This window comes from Canis aureus, chromosome 25 (assembly GCF_053574225.1).
Source record: "Canis aureus isolate CA01 chromosome 25, VMU_Caureus_v.1.0, whole genome shotgun sequence".
NCBI classification, from domain to species: Eukaryota; Metazoa; Chordata; class Mammalia; order Carnivora; family Canidae; genus Canis; species Canis aureus.
In genome coordinates, this window is record NC_135635.1 from 4,080,825 (window position 1) to 4,101,803 (window position 20,979).

The window sequence follows — 20,979 nt, forward strand, 5'->3', positions numbered from 1 at the left end:
ATCAGTATATGGAGAAAGATGTCCATAGTTGAGTGAATTTAGTGACTCCTAAAGAAACATAAAGTCATTTTAACCTCCTATATCAGACTGCTTGTTGCTTTTGGCTGTATGAAGTGGGCTGAGACCAGATCTAGTCTATTAATGTGCCTAGTTCCATTAACATGCCCAAGGTGATCAAAGCCTCCTGTATTAGTCTAAGGAGGTTAAAATGAACTACAAAGCTACCAAGGCTCAGTTCTTTTGACAAAACCCTTTGTTGGGTAGATCTGTTCGTCACCCAGCTTCAATAATCACCAAATGACCACCTTCATTTCATCTATACTTCTACTCATTCAACTCCCAATTCTTCCTATTAAATTCCAAACATCACATGATTTCATCCATAAATATTTGTTAAATTATTAAATAAATAAACCACTACCACCACTTCCTCTACAAAGCTTTCCCTAACCACAAAGATGGGACTGATTTCTATTCTTTCTCCCAGCTGCTGTATTAATTGATACATACTTATTGGCTAAAATATACTTTCATGTACATATATTTTAGTACCAGTCTAATGTGTAAATCATATGAAGGAGTGGCTGTATTTTCATAAATCTTTGAACTCTTTTCACCATCTTCCACACTGTCCTGTAGAAAGCAGATATATGTGCCGACTGGCTCATTTAACAAAAGGATTATGTTATATCTATCAAAAAAAGACTGGGCTTTTTTTGGGGGGGCTGGTTATTTGAAAGGATTAAGGCAGGGTGGGAAGGAGGAGAGGGACCATTACAATAGTGAGAACTCTCTGACAATAAGATCTGCAAATGTCTCCGACTGGGCAAATTTTTTAGATCAAATTTGACATTTGTATTCTAGGATACTGCAAAATGTAAATAATTTTTAAAATTTTGTATTTGGGAAACTTCCTAATTTCTAACAGCATATTTTCCAAGGATAGTTCTATGCTTCCACAGTTATCTCTTTGCCTTTCTCTCCTCTTTCTCTTTATTTTGTACCTGAGACCTGAAATATAAATGATCCTTAGGGAAAGAAGAGCAGAGAACTATGAATTCTTTCAACAAAAATGCTGCCTTGTTCACCCTTAAATCCTATGGTATCTGACATGTAGTAATTGCTTAAGATATGTTTGTTGAAGGAAAATATGTCTTCGGTATTATTACTACTACCTTCCACAATTTCTTCAGAGTCATCCACAAAAAATTCTTTTAAGGGAGGCCTTTTGGGTCGTTTCAGAGTGTTTAGAAGCTGCTGGATTTTTGTGGATACTCTGCTACTGACTGGAACACCTATAAGGGGAAAAACAGTAAGTTAAAACTCATTGATTCTAGGGCTGTCTTAGCTTCTCAATTCTCTTAGGAGTTTTAATGTCTAATGAGGTTTGGCTTTTGCCCTATTTCAACTGGGCCAAATAGGTACAAATATGTACACGACAAATTTTATTGAAACATAAAACAAATATGGTACTATTATTAATACCCTGCTTACAGATTTCATCTAATCCTCCTTTTTTTCCTTATAGCATTCTTTTCCCCCCAATACTCGTTTTTTTTTTTTTCCCAGTATCTTTTGACCATGCAGACTGTCTGAACAAGTAACAGCGCCATCAGGCTGTTGAAAAGAGGGTGCTCCAGAGGACATGCTGACCGTGTTAGTGGGCCAGTGGTAGAGTTCTGCAACTGCTTAACCACTTAGGCGCTGCTATTCAGGATGTGAATTTTCCCAGTTCAACAAATATCTTCTATTTAGCTGCCCAAAAGAACTCCCTACCATCAGCTGTATCCATAAGGCTGGACCTGTTGGATCCTTTGTGCATGCCTTTAACTATCCCCGAGGGGGGCAGATCAATATTTGCTGGGCGCATTGAGGAGGATGATGATGAAGAAGAGGTAGTTGTAGTGACATCGGGGGGAGCAGAGAAATTTTCTAAGAGGGGAGAAAACAAAATTTAGAATCATATTACATTAGCAATAAAAATAAGAATCTTTAAATTTTTGTTGTTTGTTTCCTAACAAGGAAAAAAACTATATAAACGGCATCAACTGTTATAAAATAACCTCTGAAATAAAATTCAACTGGTAAGATATAATGAGAGAGCAAGAGGGCATATCAAAATTATTACTTTCAAAAACACGAATAGCCTTAGTAAGAGCAAATCATATAGCAAATGTTCCTGAAAAACATTCTTTCCTACACAGAAAGTCTGGTAACAATCCAATGTCAATAATCATAATAAAACAAAACTTGCCAGTGACTTCAAAATGAGAACAAAGTGAGTATAGTCATAATGCTACTAATAGTCTAGTCTTGAGCATTTCTTCATGTTTATGTTGGCTTATCTATCATGTTTCTTCTTCCACTGAAAATGGAAGGAGTGTTTTGGGAGTGGGTCAGATCCTTCAAGTTTCCAGGTGAAGAAAACCAGATAAAGCCCACTTCCAATTTTTATAAAATAACCAAGAACCTCGGATCTACTTGACAAGGTTCTTCCCTTGATTGAAGCATGATTAAATAATGTTACTGTACTCTGCTTAATGTAGAGATTCTTAACATTGAGAAACTGAATGCCACAAATTGGAGGAGAGCCATTTAACAGGGATATGTTACAAAAAAACTTAGCAAAACATCTGGGGAAGAAAAGGAAAATTAGAGGAAGTAAAATATGATTCACAAGAATAACAAGCCACTCAAAACTATAAAAAAAGGCAAAAAGCAAAATGTAAACAATTCCTAAAATAAATTTGGGAGTAAGGCCTCTAAGCCCCAAAAGTTTATTACTAGTTCAATAGTTTTTAAAGTTGTAAATATACTAGCACAAGTATATTACAGTATACCTTACTGTAGGATAATGTGGTAACAAAGCATTAAAAAACAGGCACTTTTATTTGACCCAGCAATTCCACTTATTGGAATACATCCTAAGGAAATAATCAGACAAATGCACCAAGTTGTGTGTTCAAGGATGTTCATTCCAGCAGTTTCTATAATAGCAAAAAATTGGATACTACCTAGATGTCCAAAACAGGGGAATGGCCAAATAACTAAGGCACAGCCATATAATGGCATACTTTGAAACCATAAAAATAATAGTATAATTCTATATTAATGATATAAAAGATGTTTGTGATATACTACTACAAAAAGTAGGTTATGAACACTATGTTTGGTACAATTTCATTTTTGTATAAACAAGACCAAAAACCTTACACTATTCATATGCAAAAAAGTCTAGGAAGATATACATTAAAGTGTATCCATGGGAAGTGGGTTTATAGATTACTTGTTTTTAAATCTGTATCTTCAAGTTTTTCCATGAGGAAGACAAATAGCTTCTGTTAGAGCAAATACCCAACTATCTCATAGTGTTAGATAAAATGGTTTCTGTGAGCACCTGAAGAAAAAACTTTTCATAGACTAGTAGAAGCAATAGAAAAAAAATATAAAGTCAGATGAAATCATCTTGTTAACAAAAATCCAGAGTTAATTGGGTACTAGGACAATTGGGTACTAGGTACTTGTTTTTAATAAGTGAAATTGCTCTCTTTAAAACAAATGTAGAAATAAAACCTGGCCCAACCATGGCTCTGTTGCTTGCCCTTCCAAACAGAAGAGATGGTAAGCATGTTCATCTGTACCTGCTTTAAGAGGTTCAGTGAATTACAGAGCAGAGCCAAGAGTGCAAGACAAGACACCAGTTGTTGGTACTTAGCTTTTCAATGTGGGCAACCATACTCTTCAGGTAGCTATGTTCTTGACTAATTACAGGCTTGAATTACAAATTTTCTAGGTTTTTCGTTTCAGAAATCAACTAATAGATTACAGATATATATGTATATAAAGTAATAGAGAAAGGTCACTGATATGAAAATTAAGACACCACAGACACATGATGTTCAAATACATTACTTAGTGCAGTATGTACCAACCAATTTAGTAAAAGCGGAGATCTGAGTTGTATCTTTACCTGCAGATGTCACAAACTCTTTTAAAAACACACACAAAAACATAAAGCAGAGCCAAGCAAAAGCTACACTCCATACAGGAGCACTGGCAGCAGGCAGCAGCTCACAGAGTACCAACATCCTCAGCCTGCACACCCCGGTTGTAGCAATAACACAGCAGCAAGGACAATAAATCCAGTCTTTATGCTAAGGACAAAGGGCTTCACTGGTATTGTCATAGGGCAGAATTTGTTCAGGTTTTATGTGTTTTTGTTTGAGAAAACACAGATAACAATCCTGGGAAAATCTAAGATGTTACATATTTTAACACTTTTTAATATATGGAATATTCTCCAACAGGGATAAACTCACACTAAGACTGGTGTTATATCTTGCAGCTTGAGTATTGCTTATGGAAATAGCTATGGCTTCAGGTGGGCAATGCTATGCACCAATAATGCAGATGATACCTATCATTCCAAATGTATTGCTGGTGTTTCCATCTTTGCCCCATTAATTGTTATGTTCTTTCTAATATTCTTAGGCCACTTTGAAAAACCTAATACAAATCATAAACTATTTCTTGGATGCTGGGAATGGAACATAATTTGAGCTTCTTGGGGAGATCCAGCTCCTACCTATTCGAGTATTGGCAAATACATCAGCTAGAGACCCACTGGTTCCTTTGACCTCTCCATGGGACAGCGTAGAAGATGCGGATGAAGAAGTGGACGATCCCTGAATTGAACGGTTGATCCAGGACTCAGCATTCTGTAAGCTCTGTTGCAAGGCAGCAGAGAGCGCAGCTTGGCGTCTCAGAGAGCCCTCATCCTCAGAGGCCGAAGACGTGTCTGTGTGGAATTAGAAAAAAAGAAGTTCTCGATCCTGCCTAGAACAGAGACCTTTCAGTTCTTGCTCATTGATCATACATTCAATTTTGACACCAGCAAAATATTTGCATTCTTTTTCTTTTTAGAGAGACAGAGAGATTTGGTGGGCAGGGGAGGGGGGGGTGTTGGAATCCTAACCAGGCTCCATGGAGCCTGATGTGGGGCTTGATATCATGACTTGAGCCGAAATCAAGAGTTGGACGCTTCGCCAACTGAGCCACCCAGGTGCCCCTATTCACATTCTTAATGTAGATTAGTATGTAAAGTTTCTCAAGAATCTCAAAGGAAGGTCTATGGACCAAAATCTGCAAAAATAAAATAGCCTAAATCTATAAGTAATTTTAAGTTCTTAAAAAAATCCCTTTCAGAATATTTAAACTTCATTCACTACTTTTCTGTTCTGAACTTAATCAGGATCTAAATTCTTCTGGCTTATCTACTTATATTCAATAATACTGAAGTGCTTATATATCTTCCCCAACCTCTTAATTAGAGAACCTTGTGATAGGTTGCTACCCTGATTTTGACAAGTACTTATTAATTAGTGTCTACTCAAGAGGAAATTATCTTGATAGGGTGATATAAAAATTTACTTTTGTTAACAACAAATTAGGTGTCAAACAGTGAGTTAGGTGCTGGGGAACTAGAAATGGAATTAGAAACAATGCTTAGCCTGGTGCTTTTGTGATTTTAGTGGAAAAGTGGTCACTCAGCACATGTAGGCTTTTCAAACATGACAGGAGATGTCTCTGATCTGCATTGCTCTCCTTAATTCTCAGGGAAGAATTATGAGAAATTTACTGATGTCTGTATTTCCTGGCTTTGACTTCAGGAAAATAGGCCTAAATTAGAAAACCACACTGAGAAAAATAAAAAAGGAAAAGTTCAACCAAATATAGGATAGTCAAGGGAAGCAGAAGTCAGGAATTTTTTTCAAGGCTCTCAGTTTAGGAGGCATACAAGTTAAAGGAGCATTTGGTCTGATCTGAGATAAACCCTTCTACATGATTTTTGGGGGTTATAATTAATGGCCTGTATATTGAATTTCATTCAATTTTTTTAAAATTAAATATTCTGTGGTTAGTCCTGAAGAACACTCTAACTCACGTGAAACTGTAGGTATGTGTTCTGCTTTGTTTCAAAAAGCCAAAGAGAGGGGTGCCTGGCTAGCTCGGTAAGTAGAGCATGCAACTCTCAATCTCAGGGTTGTAAATTCGAACCTCACATTGGGTGTAGAGATTATTTAAAAATAAAATCATTAAAAAGACAAAAACATAAAGAGCCAAAGAGTTAATTAGCACGGCTAGAATGCCTAGCACTCCACAATGGAAATTTGAACCACAAAAGACCTAGAAGCCAAATTCTGCAGCCAGAGCAAGCAAGGAAGTTTTAAGATAATGACCAAATCCTGGCTTCCTGCTCTGAAGCACCTCCAACTTATTATCTCAAATTGAAGGAGATATGAGGCCTAAGACTGATTATTTTTACAATCAACTTCTTAACTACAATATGTGCTGGAAACTATGTCAAGTTCTGGGGATTCTGCGATACATATGTTCTTATGAGACAGCACCCTAAAAAGGCTTACGATCCAGTACAGGAGACACAATCCCACAGACTACCTCACAAGAATACAAAAGATGCTAAGAAATGGGGTAAGCAAAGGGTTTCACAAATGGGTACCAATTTTAGTTGAGGATTTTAAGAACTTCTATGTAAATGAAGCAAAGACTTTGAGTTGTAAGGGGCAAAAGATGAGGCTGGAGAGGTAAACAGTGGTCAGACCCCAAAGGATACATCAGTGAGGTTCTTTAAACGGGAAAGAGATCTATAATGTAAAAGGAGAGTGGCTTAAGGAAAATATAGAGAAAGAAAAGTAACAGCATCTGTAACTTTTTATTTAAGGAAAGAGGTTTGTATCATTTCCAAAAAATATTCCAACATTTCAAAGGTACCTTAAGGGGCAGAGATTTTTTGTCTTTGTAAATGTGCTAAAGAAAAGAACGGGCAGGTGATGTGGGACAGGCGAATCTGACCCTTAAGAACAAAGTACTTTCAGGGTTATACATCTCAGGACCCCACAAACTCCACTGATTTACAGGCTGTCTTTATTGAATCATTTATTTTAAACTGCATTAAGTCTAAAATTAGAATAATCCAATTTTCAGACGAGAGTAAAACCAGTATTTTCATGATTAGGTTTATAGAAAATTGGTTTCACTGTTTCTATATTGGATCAATTATGTAATTAGGTGTATTGTTTCGATTCAATTACCTCATTTGCCTGCCAGTCCTTAGTGTTTAGTGCCTACAAGGGGGGCCGGCTTAGTGTGGTGGAAAAAACATGGCCTTGGGGTCTATCTTCTATTTGAACTCTGGTGTCCTCCCCTTATGAGCTATGTGACTTAGGGATGAAATTATCCATCTGAGAAGGCTTGCCGGCTCATCCCTTCAATAGGTACTACTAAGCACTACACTAGTTAGCAGTAATAAAATGGTGAACAAGGAAGATATTTCCCTATTCTAGTAAGACTCAAGAGCTTTATGGTGCAGGCACCCAAGGAAGTGGGACCTCAACCCTGGCCAAAATGATAAGTAGCTCTTGGTTCTGAGGGCCATGGAGGTGAGGGGAGCAGGGTCAGGGAAGGGAACGGCATGCGAGGAAGCTGGGAGGGGACAGAAAACAAAGCACCTTTGGAAAGAAACGGGACTAGCTCAAACTCAGGATGCTACACTGATGACAGATGAGGCTGGACAAGCGGACAGCACTGGGCTGCTATGGGTCTTTGTGCTAACTGCAGCAGAAGATCATGAAATGAGACAATGTCCAGAAGGCACCCCCAGCAGTAGCAGCATGTAGCGGTTGGCCAGTAAACACTAGTTCCCCATCTCCTCCCCCAAGTAATCCACCCTGTGTGAGCTTACAGGTACAAAAGTGGCTGTGCAAAGCTTCCAGCTGATTCTACATTAAGATCACACAAAATGTTATGTACTGCTCTGGGACTGTATCTTTTTACAAACAAAAATGAACTCTTTTTTAAATATTTATATGTTTATTTGGTAGTTTTTTGGGGATTTGTTTTGTTGAGTCACTATCACCCAGGAAACTGCAGTGGACTAGTAGAAATTTGGGTAAGATTTCATAAAATCATTTTCCCACTGCTCTGGTTGAACATGAACTCACAACTCTTATTTATCACAACTAAAGTTCCTTGACTAAACTCTAATGTAATGAACACAATAGGTCCTACAGAAGAGAAAACAATCTTAAAAATGCAGTTTGCCCTTCAGTTTACAGTTGGTGTGATTTTAACACAGCACCATTTTATACTGATAACCAGACGCCTCAAATTCACTTGAGCCTCAAATCCAATTAGAAAACATACAACAATTAGCTTGTTGGTTTTAAGGGAAAGGAAGTCCTGAATTTACTGTCTTTAACTGTTGTAGAACTTTTAGTCATTAGCCACGTGTGGAAATGGCATCCCTCTTCTTCGTATAAAAAAGATCTTTTATATCTAAAAATGTTTATTTTAAAAGCTTAAACAAAAAATAAATAAATAAAAGCTTAAACACCCACCAATTCCACCTACCAATGGAATAATCTATCCATTCCATTCCCGGGTATCTACCCAAGAGAAATGAAAACATACCAAGGACTTGTACCTGAATGTTCACAGCAGCTTTATTTGTAACAGGTGAAAACTGGAAAGTACCCAAATGTCCATCAAGAACTGAGAGGATAATCAAATTGTGGTATATCTATATGACAGACTACCACACAGCAATAAAAAGGAATGAGCCTCTGACATATGCAACATGGATGAATCTCAAAATCATTGTGCTGTGTGAAGTATGAGACTTTCCCCTCCCCCAAAAAAGTACAATGAAATATGACTCTACTTATATGAAATTCTAAAAAATACAAACTAAAGTATAGCAAGAGAAAACAGATCATAGGGAGGAAGAGAAGTAGGATTACAAAGGAATTATGAGGAAATTTGGTGGATGGGATGGTAGATAATGTTCATTTTCTTAATTGAGATGGTTTCATGGTTTTGCTATGTTGATGTTTAGCAAAATATACACTTTAAGTATGTTTATTGTGTGTGGATTATAATTCAATAAAGTTGTAAGAACTAATTCAAAAAGATTTATGAGGAAGAAAATAGTGCCATGGTGGGAGGATGGTAACATCTCAGTCAGTCTATACAACCTGACGGGTACTGTGCAAGTTGAACATGTTCCTGGAAAGACAGTGCCTACCACTGGGTTCTGATAACTGACACCAAAATCAGGCCCAGACATCAGCTTAGAACAGTAGCTAGGTCAAGATTCACTGAAAGAAAGATCTCATCCTAACAACGACTACAAAATATATCACATAAGTGAGGCCAAGAAATACCTTCAAAGAACAAGTAAAGGAAAAACCACTAAGATAGTGCATGACTCCTGACTGGCATAAGTGGCCTGATCATTAATGTCCAAACTGGAACCCTTCTGAGAAGGAGTACTCACTGTCATTAATTACTCCAGGGTCACTCTACCTATATAAGGGACCTCCAAACACAGTTTGTCTAGGTATTTTCCCATGTCTATGAAAAAAAAAAACAAAAAAAAAAACAGTACACAAAAATAAATTAATATTACAAATAATACTGTTGCCCTTTGAACAGGGGTTAGAGGCACTGGCCCCATGCATGGTGGAATGTCCAAGTATAACTTCTGACTCACCCAAAACTTAACTACTAATAGCCTACTATTGACTAGAAGCCTTACTGATATATAAGCACTCAATATATATTTCATATATCTATTATATACTGTATTCTTAAGGTAAGCTAGAGAAAAAAAAGAAAATGCTATTAAGTAAATCATAAGGAAGAGAAAATATATTTACAGTACTGTAAAAAAAAAATTTCACATAAAAATGGACCCTGGGATGCCTGGGTAGCTCAGTAGTTGAGCGACTGCCTTTGGCTCAGAGCATGGTCCTGGAGCTCCAGGATCGAGTCCCACATCGGGCTCCCCTCGAGGAGCCTGCTTCTCCCTCTGCCTGTCTCTCTGCCTCTCTTTCTCTGTATCTCTCAAGAATAAATAAATATAATCTTTAAAAAAAAAAAAAAAGAAATGGACCCACACATTTCAAACTGTGTTGCTCATGGGTCAACTGTATTGAGGTAAGAAAAGAGATTAAAAAAAATATATATATATATATATTGCCTATCTGAAAGTTAGATCAAACATGTAGAAACTGCTAGAGCTCCAGATTTACCACAAAATATTTACTTGACACTATGGGAGAAGGAGAGGCAATGTGCCAAGTGGTTTAGAGAATAGGCTTTTTAGGTCAGACTGCTCTGAATTCTGATCTTAGCTCTGCCACTGAGAGCTCTTGGGCAAATCAGTTCTTACAGGCATTAATTCTGCTGTTTGCTGTTGTTCTTTTTCTATTGATTCTCTCTCATGGTGTTTTCTATTTTTGGACTGTTTGCTCACAAAATCCAGCGGATCTTTATCTCTGGGAATCCTAAGTTCCTGGGTCGAGGTTGTATCCTTGTAGAAACTATTTGTGTCCCAAGGTTATTATCAGTCCAAAGACCATTTTTTAATGTTAGTTCTTACCAGGCAGTATAGTGAAACTCAAACCTTGAACCCACTTGACCCCAAATTCTTAGGGAAGGTCCCAGCCCCCGTTATCCGAAGGCCAGGCACAAGGCAAGCTTTCTTCATAACATCTTCTTTTGCTGGTATGTTAATTTTTTCTAGTTCACTCTTCTGCTGAAGATGTAAGCCCCTCCAGGGATCTAAATTCCAACCTCCAACCTTATTATTTTTTAAGTAAGCTCTACGCCCAACATGGGGCTCGAACTTACAACCCCAAGATCAAGAGTCATATGCTCTACCAAACTGAGCCACCCAGGCGCCCCCAACCTCTAACCTCTTTTTTTTTTTTTGAGATTTTATTTATTCATTCATTCGAGACACACACACCCACACCCACACACACACACACACACAGAGGCAGAGACACAGGCAGAGGTTGAAGCAGGCTTCACGCAGGAAGCCCGACATGGGTGGGACTCGATCCCGGGTCTCCAGGATCATGACCTTGACCGAAGGTGGCGCTAAACCGCTGAGCCACCCGGGCTGCCCCAACCTCTAACCTCTTATATAGGTTCAAGGTTTTATCTCTTCCATCCTTATAGTAATTAAAATTTAGGCCTCTTGTTTCCTGCCTTCCTGCTCCCCAGGACAGGGAAAGCGAGCACCATCTCAGTACTCTGATGTTCAGTGACTGTTCTCTCCCTCTCTTGTTCCTGTATGGATTTAAAAGGAAACTGGTTATGTTCTATGTAGCATCTTTAAAGGGAAGTCTTCTTTTCCCTGTTCTAGGAGAGAATTTTCAGATTATCTAATTGACTATACAACTAGAAACAGAAGTTTGGGCAAGTTATTGAGCTTCTCTAAACCTGTTTCCTCATTTGTAAAATGGGACAGAGGACTGTCAAGAAAAAAAAAAAAAATATATATATATATATGCTAAGCACTTAGCCCTCTGACTAGTACACAGAGGGTACTCAATAAATGGTACTATGACATCAGTTTTACTGGAAGCCTTAAATTTTACAATCAGCTATTGAAATAAACAAATTCAGTCTGACAGAGTGGGTTTTTATTGTGCTTTGGCTTAAAGAATACTGAATATTTATTGGTCTCTCAAGAAAAGGCAGACCACTGCTCATAACCCATACCCAAAATGAAAGTATGCTATTAACACAACTTAAGTGTATTAATTAGGGCACACTTTGCCAATTCTGATTTGCCAATTCTCCCTCTGACCCTCCCCACTCTCATGCTCTCTTTCTCTCAAATAATAAATAAAATCTTAAAAAAAAAAGTTTAAATTAACTAAATAGAATCTGTTTTAGACTATAACCTTTCAGAAGCAACAGCTATTCAATTTATTTAGAATAATACCCATTCCAGCACCATGGATACATGAGTATCAATCAAGTAAAAAAGGATCTCCCAAACATGATACTTTGGTAGAGTAGAAAAACAAAATCAAGAAGACTGAGTCTGACCCATAATTGTGCTGTCTGACCTGGGGCGAATCCCTCAGTATCTATGAACCTGTTTGTTTCCTCATCTCTAAAGAAATCTGCCCTTTTACATCACAGAGTGGCTATGAGGAACAAATGAGGCAGGGCAGCCGTTATGAAAGCCATGTGAAAGTCCCTGACATACTATAATATACTGTAATTCTATAAAGCATTATTAAAGTATGTTAGAAGTCTATAACAACATCCCAAGTCTGTTCGTGGGCATCACTATTATCTACAGATGTGCAGAGAGGTAAATTCCTCATCTGGTCTCGTGAACTGCTACTGTAGTCACCTTCAAGCAGGGCCTCGTGTGGGACAGATGTCTAAATTCATTCTACCCAAGCCAGCTGAAATAGCTTACTGTGCTTTGGGGTCATTATGTGGCCTATTTGGTCAACCCAAGTACCCTCAGAATGCAGCACAGGGTAAGTCCACGAGGGTACAGAAAGAATTTAGAACTGCATGCTGCAGTTTTTGCATTGTGTTTATCTGTATGAATGAGAAATAGCATCACACAAAGAACCCCTACAAAGAAAGAGCTGAGGTAATTGCCTCATGACATTAGTAAATGATTTCAGCATATAAAGGGAACTGGATGGCAGTAATTCAAGCAATCTAAAAGACTCTGAAAAAGGCCACAGGCACTAAATATTGTAGTTTGCTACCAACTTGGAGAATTTAAATTTTCCAATCGATACGACAGAAATTAGTGTACATATCAACAGGCAAATTTTCGGTTGACTGACATATTGTTATTTATGAATGACAAATGAACAAAAGTCAATTATTTCCCATGCCAACTATTTATTGTATTTTCCATTCTATGTAATACTATGAATAAGGCCAAGATTTATGGCATATTTTACTTCCTAAATCCTTCTCTTAAATCCTTCCCAAAATAGCTCTTAAAATTCCACCAGTTCAGTGATTCAAACAGTTACGTGCTGGACGCCTCCCGCAGAAGCCCACCGGCTGGCACACTCTCGTAGGTATCCCAGGACCTGGGTTCACCCAGGGCAGCGCCAGCACAGTGAGAGCCCTAGCAAGCACACGGTGCAGAAAGGGCAACGTGACTAAACTACTATGAGATCTGAGGTCAGTGTTACTCTGCAAGGGAAGTACAACCTTTCTAGAAAGAGTGCCATGGCAAGGTCAAGTCTGGACAAGGCCCAGAACCTGTTTTTTTTTTTTTTTAACCACCTATAATCCGCATTAATTAATATCCATGCCCTTCCTCCACCCCAACCCTGGGGGTCACTGTTTCAGAGGCTATCAGAGTAAATATGCAAGATAAACCCCATCTGCCATCCCTGGCTTAGAGGGAGGCAGTGACATCCGATTAAATTGCCCTAGGAAGGGGATCCCTGGGTGGCTCGGCGGTTTGGTGCCTGCCTTTGGCCCGGGGCGCGATCCTGGAGTCCCGGGATCGAGTCCCACATCGGGCTCCCGGCATGGAGCCTGCTTTTCCCTCTGCCTGTGTCTCTGCCTCTCTCTCTCTCTCTCTGTGTGTCTATCATAAATAAATAAATAAGTCTTTAAAAAAAATTGCCCTAGGAATAGGAGACAGCCACATCTCTGACCAGTGGTTCTCTGAAGCTTGGAGAGAATGGAATCTGAATCCTAAAGTGGGAACAGCAAATTCCATTCCCTGAAATGAAAAGGACCGATGGATGCCTTCCGAGACAGCTCTTCCACATTGCCTCATGCGAGACGCAGGCATGTACGTAATTGCAGAATGAGAGCATCGAGATCTAGCTCCATGTGGGGGCCATGTGAGAAATCACTGTAGGGTGCGCTCAACGTTTCTTCATGATGGGAGAACTGTCCTTCTATTCGACAACATTCATGTCCCTGATGGTTCATTTAAGTTTCTCATATGCTAGTCAGAGATCCCTGATCTGGAGATAAATGGATAGGAAACCTTTCCATTATTCTGCTCTGCTGAATAAAGGTTTTAGGAGAAAGGACTGGATCTTTATCATCACGAAATTATTAAGACACATAAGGTGATCAGGAACATCATGGCACATCTTTAAGTCTGCAGGCAGAGTACAGCATCAGTGTTAGAGATCCAGAGGACTGTAGCGAATTCATTCAGCAATGAATAGCCACCACTTGTTTCTGGAGTTGGTAAATTCCCCTCGGGCAGTGACTTTTGTAAGGGGATAAAAAAGGTTTCAGTTCCGTCTGAGCATTCTCAAGATCCTTTGCTGCACCCTCACATTTAACCCGAGGCCATGAGAGCAGACTATTTACTCTGACACTGCATCTCTTTAATAAGGCTATGGAGAGGATTGTTTCTAAGAACTGCGAGTCACGTTGCTCCCTACCCTTTGCCATTTATTACAATTGAACCCTCAGCCTCGCTGCAGCAGAATCTGCCAACAAGGAATAGCTCCTAAACTGAGAGCTCCCTTTGTCCACCAGGACCCAACTGGTGCTATACTAATGCAGAAGGGAAACCATCCAAGATTTTGAATGAATGGGATGGAAGTATGCACCATTACAGACACAAAATGTCTTATTGTGAAGGTCTGCTAGAGGTATGCTATGTTACGTTTTGAGAAACACTTGAAGCCACAAAGCTATTTCTCTTTCAAACATATTGACACCACAGATGTAAAGAAAAAAAAGCACACACAGTTAATGAGCCCACAGCACACCCAAATGCTCTGAGAAGTTAGCCAAAACCAAAACCTAGGAGAAAACTATTAATATGAACCCCAACCAGGGAACAGGATCAATGTCAACTGCTCAACTTGACAGCTGTGAATCAAAGTCAATCATGACAATGTAACCTTCTCCCCAAAGACATGGTAAGTCCTTTAGATCAAAACTACAGGGAACAAATTTTTCCCCAAAGATTTCAATACCAGTAACATGACAGTAGACAGACAGAGAAACACTATATTGAGGCTCCGAAAGAGATTTATTATGTTTAGTGTCAGAGGCCTACATGGAGATCTTGCCTGGGATTTCACCTAAAAAATTGTAAGGTTTTTAGGAACTTTGGGAAAGATTCTGAATAGACAAGGCAACTTAAAGTTGTTCCAGTTGCTTCTCAAATACCAAGTTATAACTCCTAAATTTACTTTAGCAGGGGTTGAGATTCCAAGTCTGGGGAATGAGAGTGGGATGAAGACACTCAGTTATCAGTGATCTCGTGAACCTATTATAAAAAGTGGATTCTTAAAAATATATAAATTTACACAAAATATATTAACGCACATACACAAACACACTTATATATATTTTTTAGATCTATTAAAACTTTGCATGACTGCTTGCACAATGTTAATGACACATAAATTTTGTCCCAAGCGCACTTACTCTATAGAGACAAAGCATCTGATATAGGAGTACAAATTCGTTAAAGAAATGTATGACTGTGGGTTAAAGAACTGTATGACTGTGACATTTTAGATGTCAACAAAAATAGCTATTACATCATAGAAGAATTTTTTTTAGACCCTAAGCTTTGGCCTGTGTTTATTTATGACTCCATGAGTTTGGGGGTTACATCAAGGAAATGCTGGAAATTCAGAAGGTATTAAAAAAAAATGGCTTTACCCTTCAGACGTCTTTCTGTATGTCATTCACAATGCGACAATCAAACCCTGCCACCTTCAATGTGTACTCCTCTACACCTTAGATGATGAGGAAAGTTCCAGCTCCTACCTCAGAAAAGAAGCAGAGCCTATTCCAGGAACATCAAAGGAGTAACTGTCAGTGAGAAAGGGTCTGATAAACCTACCAGGAGGTGTACAGGCATCTGCAGGAGACTGGACGAAGGTGGACCGCCTTTTGGTTGGCATGGGCAAAGCCATCTTCTGTTCTTTATGCTTTGCCAGTGCAGCTTGAACTGCTTCTGTATGGATATCTGAAAGATTCAACATTTGCATTTATTAGCTCCTGGTTCTTAAAGTGTTTACTTCTCTGAGCTGAACTATCTGCCTCAATTGTTGAAAAAGGATGTTTAGGTGATTTTTACTTACCATTTGTGTTGTAACAATTAAAAACAAAAACGAAAAAGAAGAGATAAAAGAAGTAATCAAGGATAGTTTTACAGAGAAAGAAAAAGAAGCCCAGAATGATTCTGTGACTACTTCACACACCAAACAAGGGGTTATTGGAGACGGGAGGCAGGGGTGAGGAGAGGGTAAGGTGTCTAACATGCACCTGTGCCAGGCAGGGAATCCCATCTCTGAATGGAATGAGGGTTGTGCAGGTATCTAGAGGACTCACTATTCTTCAGGAAAAGCAGCTTAGGATCTGCTTCACTGTCTGAAAAGGGAGACCCCTCAGTTCTATACCACAGAACAGAAGGGCTGATTCTGATCTAGAAAAATATAAGGGCTCATGGAACTTGTTTGCCACTTTGGCCAAAAGAGAATTCAGTTCTCCTCTTGAAGTCTAACAGGAGTCTCATAATTAACATATCCTGACAGAACTCTGATTCTCCACTCCCACCACAAAGTGCACTCTATATTTTGGCAAAATAGGATCATACTATCCACTGTAACTTATGGTCTACTTTGATATATTTTTTTAAACTCTTACAAAATCTTATGAAGGTAGATAACAACTGAAGTAGCTTCCAAGTTCACAAGAATTTCCTCTTGTCAGGAATGGGCCCAGTTGGCGGACATGCAAATTATCCTTAGAAGCCTGTCTGTGCTATGCAAAGGCACCCCTATATGAGACCTGGACCAATCGATCCTTTTATTAGGATAGGGGAGAATTTAAGCTGAATCAAGAAAAACAGTTCTAGAACTGAGTCACTTTAATGATAATGCCCTAGAAAGAAGGTAGGCTCTTGAACTTCAGGGTTGAGACCCCCAAAGCTGTCTCTTCTTTTTTAGGGACTTCTCAACTGTTCCCTTGCTTCTGTGACCTATCCTAGATATTTAAGGTAGCCTGAGCTGGGCTGTTTCATGCAACAAAACCTTCACTAATAAAACCAGAAACACGTTTGGTGTAAATACAGACCTACAACATAATTTTCAAGGGCTGTATAGAATTTCACTATATATGCCATAATTTATTTAAGCAACTTTACTTCTGAAGCTTGCTACTATTCATAGCAACTATTCACAGCAAGAATAATTCAGTATTTTCACCTTAGTTCACATGTCTAATCCTGATTCTGTAGGATTAACTCCAACAATTGCTGAGATGTATTTCCTAAGAACAAGGATTATACTCTTATATAACCACAGTATATTTACCAAAATCCAAAAATTAAAAATTGATACAAACTATAATGTAACCCACAACCCATCTTTCAACTTAGCCTACTATCTCCCAATAATGGCCTTTATTAAATTAATTAATTTATTTAAATTTTAAGATTTTATTTATTTATTCATGAGAGACACACAGATTGAGAGAGAGAGAGAGAGGCAGAGAGGCAGAGGGAGAAGCAGGCTCCATTCAGGGAGCCTGACGTGAGACTCGATCCCCGGTGTCCAGGATCAGGCCCCGGGCTGAAGGTGGCGCTAAACCGCTGAGCCACCCGGGCTGCCCAATAATGCCCTTTATTAAAGCTTTTTTCTCCTTTGTTCCTGATCTGGAACCTAATATAGAATCACACATTACATTAGCTATCTTATCTTTCTATCATCCTATAATCTGGAATAATTTCTCTACTTTCGTCTTTTATTACCTTGACATTATTGTATAGACTAATTATATTGTAGAATGTCCCTTAATCTTGGCTTGTTGATATTCCTCATAATTAGATCTAGATTATACATTTTGGTAGGAATACCACAGAAGTAATATGTCTTCTCAAAACATGATGTCAGGAAGCATCTGCCCCATTACTGGTGATAGTAACTTTGATTACTTGGTTAAGATGGTGCCTGCTTAAGTAATCCATTGCAAAGTTACTATTCTTCCCTTTATGTAATTAATAAATAATGTATGGGTGAATGCTTTTGAGACACTGTAACTTACATATTTCATTAAACTTTTACCTACTAGTTTTGGCATCTGTTGATGATTCTTGGCTGAAGCAATTACTATTCTAATGGCTATAAAATGTTGATTTTATAACTCATTCCTTCTGTATTTATTAGGTGATTTTTCTATTATAAATAAAAGCATCCCTTTCTCCCCCAATTTGTTTATTTATATCAATACAGACCTATCGATTTATTAGGTGATTTTTCTATTATTTATTTATTCTGTATTTATTAGGTGATTTTTCTATTATAAATAAAAGCATCCCTTTCTCCCCCAATTTGTTTATTTATATCAATACAGACCTATCAATTCTCATTTTATTCCATGGCTATTGTTACTATCATTACTTATTTTGATGGTCTTACTATCCCAGACTTGACCAATTAGGCCAAATCAAACTAGCTCTTATGTCCTTTTGACATATTCCCATCATTGTGAGCAGTAATTTGTTTTCTGGTCTAAGATGTTCCAGGTATGTTTCCTGCTCCAGCACTGTAACTATACATTTCTCTGAAGAGCTTCATCTCCTTTTAGTGGAGAATAGTATTTAGAAACCAAGAGCTTAAAAGTGGGAGTGCTCAGTATTATTGAGGTATCTTTCTTCAAAGCCCTTTCACTGGATAAAGGAATATAATTATAAAAATAAGTATTTATACACATATACCTACATCTATTTTAAAAACCGTAAATTCATATGAATAACCATTTCAAAACCAGAGAATTCATTCTAACCCTCCCCTTTGCATTTGTTAACTCCCTTCTCTAACAGTAAGAAACCTGGTTCACAAAGCCCTCAATATATTTTACTCATTCACTCAATCCTACAATACACAAAGTAGTTTCAAAATTGCTATCCCATATTACTATTAAAAACAAGTCTAACTAGAGTTCAGTATTTGTATTTCTTTTAGTTTTTACACCGAGTCAAAGTACTGTATAAAAAAAATCACACCTACTCCTTTTTAAAAGATTTTACTGATTTGTTCATGAGACACACAGAAAGGGGCAGAGACATAGGCAGAGGGAGAAGAAACAGGTTCCCTGAAGACAGCTTGATGTGGACTCGATCCCAGGACTCTGGGATCATGACCTGAGCCAAAGACAGATGCTCAGGATCCCTGGGTGGCTCAGCAGTCTACCTCTTGCCTTCAGCCCAGGGCATGATCCTGGAGATCCGGGATCCAGTCCCACATCGGGCTCCCTGCATGGAGCCTGCTTCTCCCTCTGTCTGTGTCTTTGCCTCTCTCTGTGTCTCTCATGAATAAATAAATAAAATCTTAAACAAAACAAAACAAAACAAAACAAAACAAAGACAGATGCTCAACCACTGAGCCACTCAGGTGCCCCTTGTGGTAGTTATATTATTCTACTGGATAATATAGTTATGCTAATTTCTTTTTCTTCATATTCCATAGGTCCCTCTCAACGTTGCAGATTAAATATTATGTGACATAATAAGAGATATACAGTTGGTCTTTGCCCCATTTCCTGACACTGAGCTCTGAAAACCTGTATAATTTCCTGGGTGACAGGAGTGTCTTCTGTTTTAATTAGGCAACTCTTGGTAGCCTCCTTGACAGCCTCAGGATTGGGGCTGGTCACTAGAGAGGCCACATCACGACTAGAAACTTGGAACCTTCAGTCCTATCCTTCATCCTCTTCGGAGGGGAGAGGGGTTGGAGATGGAGCTAATCATTAATGGCCAATGCCTACATAATGGAACTTTCATAGAAACCCTAAACAAAGAGTCTGGAAATGCGAATCAAAACTACAAGGAGATCTCATCTTACACCTGTCAGAATGGCTAGAATAAAAAGACAGTAACAAATGTTGTGAGGGTGTGGAGAAAATGGAACCTTGGTACACTGTCAGTGGGAATGTAAACTGGTATAGCCACTGTGGAAAACAGTATTTCTCAAAAAATTAAAAATAGAACTACCAAATGGTCCAGTAATTCCACTACTGGGTACTTACCCAAAGAAAACAAAAACACTAATTAAAAATTATATATGTATCCTTATGTTTACTACAGCATTATTAATAATAGCCAAGATCTAGAAGCAGTTCAAGTATCTTCTGGTAGACTGAATAAAGAAGATATGGTATAAATACACAATGGACTATTACTCAGCCATTAAAAATAACAAGATCTTGCCATTTTCGATAACAGGGATGAATCTAGAGGGGTTATAATAAGTAAAATAAGACAGAAAAAGACAAATACCATATGATTTCACTTATATGTGGAATCTAAAAAGACAAAAGAACAAACAAAAACCCCAGACTCTTAAACGCAGTTCATGAACTGGTTGGTGATTGCTAGAGGCGAGATGAGTGGGGCAGGTGAGTGAAATAAATAAAGGACATTAAGAGGTACAAATTTCCAGTTATAAAATTAAAAAATCATAGCGATGAAAAGTGGAACATAGGGAAGTCAATAATACTGATATAATGTTGTGTGGTGATGACATTTATCAGGGTGAGCACTGAGTAATGTATAAAATCATTGAATCACTATTTGTATACCTGAAACGAATATAATATTGTATGATAATCATATTGGAATTCTTAAAATAAAATTTTATTTTTAAAAAAGGCAGAAACAGACCTCAAACATATATGAAATCTCAAAGAACCCTAAACAGCCAAAACAATCTTAAAGAAGAATAAAGATGGAAGCCTCACACTTCCGGATTTCAAAACATATCAGAAAGCCAGAGAAACCAGGATAGCATAATACTGGTATAAAAACAGACATATAGGGATCCCTGGGTGGCGCAGCGGTTTGGCGCCTGCCTTTGGCCCAGGGCACGATCCTGGAGACCCGGGATCGAATCCCACATCAGGCTCCCGGTGCATGGAGCCTGCTTCTCCCTCTGCCTGTGTCTCTGCCTCTCTCTCTCTCTCTGTGACTATCATAAATAAATAAAAATTAAAAAAAAATTTAAAAACAGACATATAGACCAATGGAATAAGGCAGAGAGCCCAGAAACCATACTTGTATATATGGTCAAATGGTCCTTTACAAGGGTGCCAAGACTGCACAACTGTTAATGATACCCTTCA

At 38.3% G+C, this 20,979-nt stretch overlaps 1 protein-coding gene across 6 annotated transcripts in view; it reads right to left on the bottom strand.

Moving 5' to 3' along the window:
* Window positions 1-20,979, bottom strand: part of DIP2B (disco interacting protein 2 homolog B) — a 219,890-nt gene that overhangs the window by 62,190 nt on the left and 136,721 nt on the right. For 3 of the 6 annotated variants that reach the window (XM_077870075.1, XM_077870074.1, XM_077870072.1), the window contains exons 4-7: window positions 15,701-15,826; window positions 4,586-4,798; window positions 1,777-1,932; window positions 1,173-1,295 (exon numbers count right to left, since the gene is read on the bottom strand). In XM_077870075.1, coding sequence (XP_077726201.1) covers window positions 1,173-1,295; window positions 1,777-1,932; window positions 4,586-4,798; window positions 15,701-15,826 — 618 coding nt within the window. The remainder of the gene's footprint in view (window positions 1-1,172; window positions 1,296-1,776; window positions 1,933-4,585; window positions 4,799-15,700; window positions 15,827-20,979) is intronic. The other 3 variants (XM_077870076.1, XM_077870073.1, XM_077870077.1) reach the window with 2 other exon arrangements.